Source organism: Myripristis murdjan, chromosome 5, assembly GCF_902150065.1.
Source record: "Myripristis murdjan chromosome 5, fMyrMur1.1, whole genome shotgun sequence".
In the NCBI taxonomy this organism is placed as follows: Eukaryota; Metazoa; Chordata; class Actinopteri; order Holocentriformes; family Holocentridae; genus Myripristis; species Myripristis murdjan.
Genome location: NC_043984.1, coordinates 2,401,625 through 2,407,211, shown reverse-complemented (window position 1 = coordinate 2,407,211; position 5,587 = coordinate 2,401,625). Strand labels below are relative to the sequence as shown.

General features: G+C 44.9%; 1 protein-coding gene across 1 annotated transcript; it reads right to left on the bottom strand.

Moving 5' to 3' along the window:
- Positions 1 to 2,308: 2,308 nt before the first annotated feature.
- kcna3a (potassium voltage-gated channel, shaker-related subfamily, member 3a) lies at positions 2,309 to 3,862 on the bottom strand. The gene has a single exon (XM_030051952.1). It carries the CDS (start codon positions 3,860 to 3,862, stop codon positions 2,312 to 2,314), a length of 1,551 nt encoding a protein of 516 aa, XP_029907812.1. The 3' UTR covers positions 2,309 to 2,311.
- Between the last annotated feature and the right edge of the window lie 1,725 nt (positions 3,863 to 5,587).

Below are 5,587 nucleotides of genomic sequence, written 5' to 3'. Positions count from 1 at the left end.
CTGCATGCTTTCATATGTATAAGAAAGGGCAAAAATGTTTTCTGCATGCTCTGGATTCTATGATTTATATCCACTTGCAATAGTTCAGTTGGCACACTTGAGGGCAGTACTGAGCTGTGTTTCCAGCATGAAGTCTATTCTGTTCAGCAACATCAACCAATAACACTCAGCTCAGCATGAAATCGAACATGAATAAGGCTATGTCTCAGATGAATTACAAATCCTATCTTAATTTCTCAGTAATGCAGCAAGTAGTGCACAAGGGAAAATTATAAGTGTCTGCCCTTTGAATTTTGTGCCAATTTTTGATGTCACACTAATCACTGGAGACATGCTGTAGATCTAAATGAGAGATCTAGTCTTAATATGCGTTTATATTACCATTGAAATGATGCTGATCATTTCAATGGCAAACAGAGGCTGAGAAACTGTATGCTAACAAATAAAATAAAATAAAATATGAAGTAAATTCAGAATGCATTTTATTATTGTATTACATTTCATATTGCATTAATTCTAAATAATTTCTGAAGCTTTTGGGGGTAACATTCAAACAAGGGGTACAATGGCACGATTACTGCAGATGAGGCCAACATGATTAGTCTTGCATGTTTCCATGATTATTTGTCAAGCCCATCTGAAGCAACCAACATGTTTTTGTGGAGAGCAAACACAACTGTGAAATTAGTGCCATTGTTTCATTTGATTCCTTTGAGTTTCACTTTGTTTCAACATGTCACTTGAGCTCTGGGCCACTACAGGGGATAAAAGAGAGCTTGACGTCAGTCCTAGTTGGCATGCCAACTCGGACTGGAGAACGCCTCTGAAAAAGAAGCAGCTGAGGTGTGCTGATGCGGGCTACCCTATCTGCAGAATTCCAAAATATTCAATGCGTTTCCTCCATAACTTATTTCTTAATATGCCAACCTGTCACCTAGGGCTCATCACCTGACCCAGTGGACGAATAAAGCCGATGGATATACTGATATTGATTTGTTGGTATCGAATCACTCCTGACGCATTAAACTTCATTTGCTCGTAAATGACACCTTTACAAGGCTATAACATCACATGTGCACCCCACCACCCCCACCCACCCTACCCTTCTCTCTTCAAGGACAAAATGGTGATGATGAACCACAGTTGTAAAGTCTATGTGAAAATGCAAACCGATGCCATGGTAACATTAGTGGGGTTACCCGGGAAACCGTCGTTGTCATGGAGACTGCATCACAAGGCGGGCTCAGTAAACAAGAGGCGGGACGTGCCGCACTTCGTCCGCTCTTTCATCCACACGAAACATTTTGTTTCCATCCTGTCATCATCAGTGTGCATTCGCTGCAAAACAACCAACAATGAAAACTGTACACACTCAGCGTCATTTTTCCAAAAGTCCGGTTTGGATTACATGTTTGTATATGCGATGCTGCTTGACATTAGGCTGTAATGACATTGTCTGGGTGGGGATCGCTTCACATCGTGTTTTTATTTGGTATAGGTTATAGGCAGTTCTGAATAAAAATACGATTTTACGAAAAGCCCCGCTATCATTTGTGAGGCTTTTCGATCTATATCACTCTCCTTTTAATTACCTGAATAATAATCTGAACAAGAATCCAACATCTCCACAGATTATGATATTAAATATAACCTTAACAGGCATTTGGCTATGTTACCATATCGTAGGGCTATTTGATACACGACTGGACAATGAGACAACTTATTTTCTCCTCACAAAGCACAAGACATGGCTGTTTTAGGAGGATGGAATAACAGGCTATGTGCTACACGTGTATCTCAGTCACTAAACATGGACACCTCTCGCATAAATCCAAACATCACGATATGATGCTGGCAAAGTGTGGCGCTACACTGCAAGAAATATCAGCTCCAACAAGCCGCTTGATGTAGGGTCCACTCCTCAAATCTCAAAACTCAACGCAGTTTCACTTGTTTATGGAATTTTTTTGAAAGTGCTAAATGCAATAAGGCAGTAATTACAGCAAATTCGCAAATCAATTAATTCCAAGAAGTTTCTGAGTCAAAAGTCTTCCTCAGTATTCGGACAACAGGGATTCATCATAATCTGCCTTGTTGCATTTAGCTCTCTCAAAATTCCATTAACAAGTGAAACTGCGTTGAGCTTTCACCTTTCCCTCTTAAGACTAAATGAGTTGACATCTTTGCAGTGCAGGGTACATCCACAGATATGGACTTGACACATTTAAGATTCATAAAAAAATAATTGCCCGGAATATTACACTACACATCCTCATGCCCCATAAATATTCATGAAGTAGATGGCGTTCATTTACACATCTGTGAAGATCTTTTTGATGTTCACGCAGTTTTGGTTGCTCTCGTTGGTGAAGTTGGGCTGTTTGAAGGCGCTGTTGACGCCCTCCTCTATCACCATGTACTCAGACTTGCTGAAAGATGAGGAGCTGCACGTCCTTTTCAGCTCCTCGGAGGGAAGGTGCTCGCAGCTGCTCACATGCAAGTACTGAGCGTGTTCCTCTCCGTCCGTCTCCCTGTGGTAAAAGTAGTTAAAATTGGACACAATCACTGGCACGGGTAAGGCAATGGTCAACACGCCTGCTATTGCGCACAGAGACCCCACGATTTTCCCACCAATGGTCACCGGATGCATGTCTCCATATCCCACAGTGGTCATGGTGACCACTGCCCACCAAAATGCGTCCGGGATGCTGGTGAAGCTGGATGAGGGGTCGTCTGCCTCTGCGAAGTAAACCGCGCTGGAGAAGAGGATAACTCCAATGAAAAGGAAAAATATCAGCAACCCAAGCTCCCTCATGCTGGCCTTGAGGGTCTGGCCTAAAATCTGAAGTCCCTTCGAGTGTCGTGAGAGCTTGAATATACGAAAAACCCTCACCAGTCTGATCACCCTCAGGATGGCGAGGGACATGGCTTGTTGGCCACCGTTGGTTTGCTTCTCAGCCAGCTCTGTGCCCAACGTGATAAAGTAGGGGATTATGGCGACAATGTCAATAATGTTCATGATGTTTCTGGAGAAGGAAGTTTTACTTGGGCACGCGAAAAACCTGACGAGCAGCTCAAAGGAGAACCAGATGATACAGAGAGTCTCTATGATGAAGAAGGGGTCTGTGAACTGGCTCCTGTGGGGAGCAGTGCCATTGACCACTGGTGCCACCGTGGCTTGGTCTCTGTCATCCCGAAATTCCGGCAGTGTCTCCAAGCAGAATATCACAATTGAGATTAAAATCACAAGCACTGACACAATGGCTATCCCCCGAGCTGGTCCGGAGCTTTCCGGGTATTCAAACAAAAGCCAAACCTGCTTTTGAAAATCGTTCTTGGGCAGCACGCGCTCCTCTTCTTTTATAAACCCTTCATCCTCGCGAAATTTCTCCATTGCCTCCTCTCCGAGTTGATAAAACCTTATCTCCTCGGAGAAAATATCAATGGGGACGTTAACAGGTCTCCGGATGCGCCCCCCTGACTGGTAGAAGTATAGTATGGCATCAAAGCTGGGTCTGTTCCTGTCGAAGAAGTACTCGTTCCTCAGTGGGTCAAAGTAGCGCATCCTTTTCCTGGGATCCCCCAGCAGCGTGTCAGGGAACTGGTTGAAAGTTTTGAGCTGTGTCTCGAAGCGTAAGCCCGAAATGTTGATAACCACCCTCTCGCAGCATCCTTGGCCGCTGCGCTCGTATTGATCCACAGACAGGTGAGGCGCAGAGAGCGCAGCGGACTCCTCAAGCATGTTTTCCACTGTCATGACGCCCTTTTCCACCTCAGCATAACCCCGCTTGTCAGTCGTGGCGTTGCCCCTGCGCTCGGCGGGTGAAGGCGACCGGATCACGCTGCAGGTCTGGTCGTCCATACAGGTGGTTTGGTTATGGAGGTGGCAGAGTGCGCCGAGCCTCTCCCAGCCAAAGCTTACAGCTTTGGAGAGCTGAAGCCGACGCCACTCACATCTCCTCTAATCAGCACCTACCTCTGCGTATCCACAGTCAAGCGCTGCATGGCTTCTTTTTTTCCATACACGCCTATACCCGCCCACGACGCGCATATGTCTGACATACGTCCACCACCGCCCAATCGGAAATGAATTTGACACTTAACGCCGAGCTCACACCTCCTGCATGTGATGAGACAACAGCGTTAATGAAAGCCCGGCGCTGCGCAGTCACAGTCCTACCTGTTTGATGAGGCTTAGTTTGTTTCTAACACCACCAATTTCTAGAACTCCTGGGGGGTAAGGTGCTCCTGATAAATCCAAATTTGATTTGAGGCCACAGAACTGTGATCGAAAGAAAAGATTAAGCCAAAAAAATCCTCTCTATCATTTATTTGTAATACACATCTAAATAACTGTGCAAGAAAAAAGCAGGGAAGCGGTCAGGATCAGCGTATACCCTCTAACCTCCGCGCCTCTGTGCAATAAAGTCTGTTGATTTACAGTGTGACAATGCTCACACTGACCAAATGATAGGCTGTGCTGTCATCGGTCAATGCGCCACTTGAAAAATATAGTCCACATAAACGGGCTGAAGGATAGGCTGTTAGATAGCTGCCCTGAGGTCTCTGCGTGGGTGTCACTGTCAACAAGTTGAAGGAGTAGAAATCTTAGCAATTTTCTTATCTTTTCTTTTTTATTTTCTCCTCTCAACTCTTCTTTTCTTTTCTTTTCTTTTCTTTTCTTTTCTTTTCTTTCCTTTTCAAGTGAAGCAAACGTAGCTCTCCATGGTCCTGAAAACAAGAGCGCGCACAGGTTGTGACCGCTCGGACATCAGCGCGCGCCTCTCTACGTGACAGATCATTGGCACCCGTGCGGGCGGTGCGTCCCGTACGCAGCGTGCACTGTCAATTTGTGTTTTCGTCTCCGTGCAGCTGTCTTGGGCTGTTTGTTCCGTGCCGCTATTAGACCGCAGACGCGTCCTGGAGCCTGGGGATCAGTCACCTCATTTCCACCAAGTCCTTTCAAGACAAGGGAAAAAAAAGAAAAGAAAGAAAGAACTTTCCGCCAATCTGTGTGGTGATAAAATGGCCTCAAAGAAACATCTGACTTGTCAGCCTTTGTTACAGCTCTGATTAATGTTGAAAATGCGGAATCAATGTCATTTATAATTCATAGTGACAGGCTGTATCAAAGGACGTCTGTCACCGTCTGTGGTTTGGGAGCACGTGCGCGGGGTTGGGGAGTTCAGATGGAACGCGCGCCTGGTGCACATTGTGCTCTTTTTGCGTCTCCCTCTGTCTCTTAATTTTCACATGCCGAAATCCAAACAGAAATCCTCTCCTCTGCCCAAGTATGGTAACATCTACTACTCAATTATGAACATACTCGGCTAATCCTCTGAAAGAGGATGACACTGATCTAACTATTGACCTCTCCTGCGCTGGCTCTGCAAAATTAGTTTTAGAGCACGTGAAAACCTCTCTAGCCACTTGTCATGCCTGCTGTATGTGAAAGATAAAAACCTATTACAGTCAAATAAATTGACCTAATAAATTTGCATACATTACCTAAAGTGTTGAGCAATTAGAATTCCAAAATCCTGCAATAAATCAGAATTTCACTTATCATTTTAAAACCACATGTGCA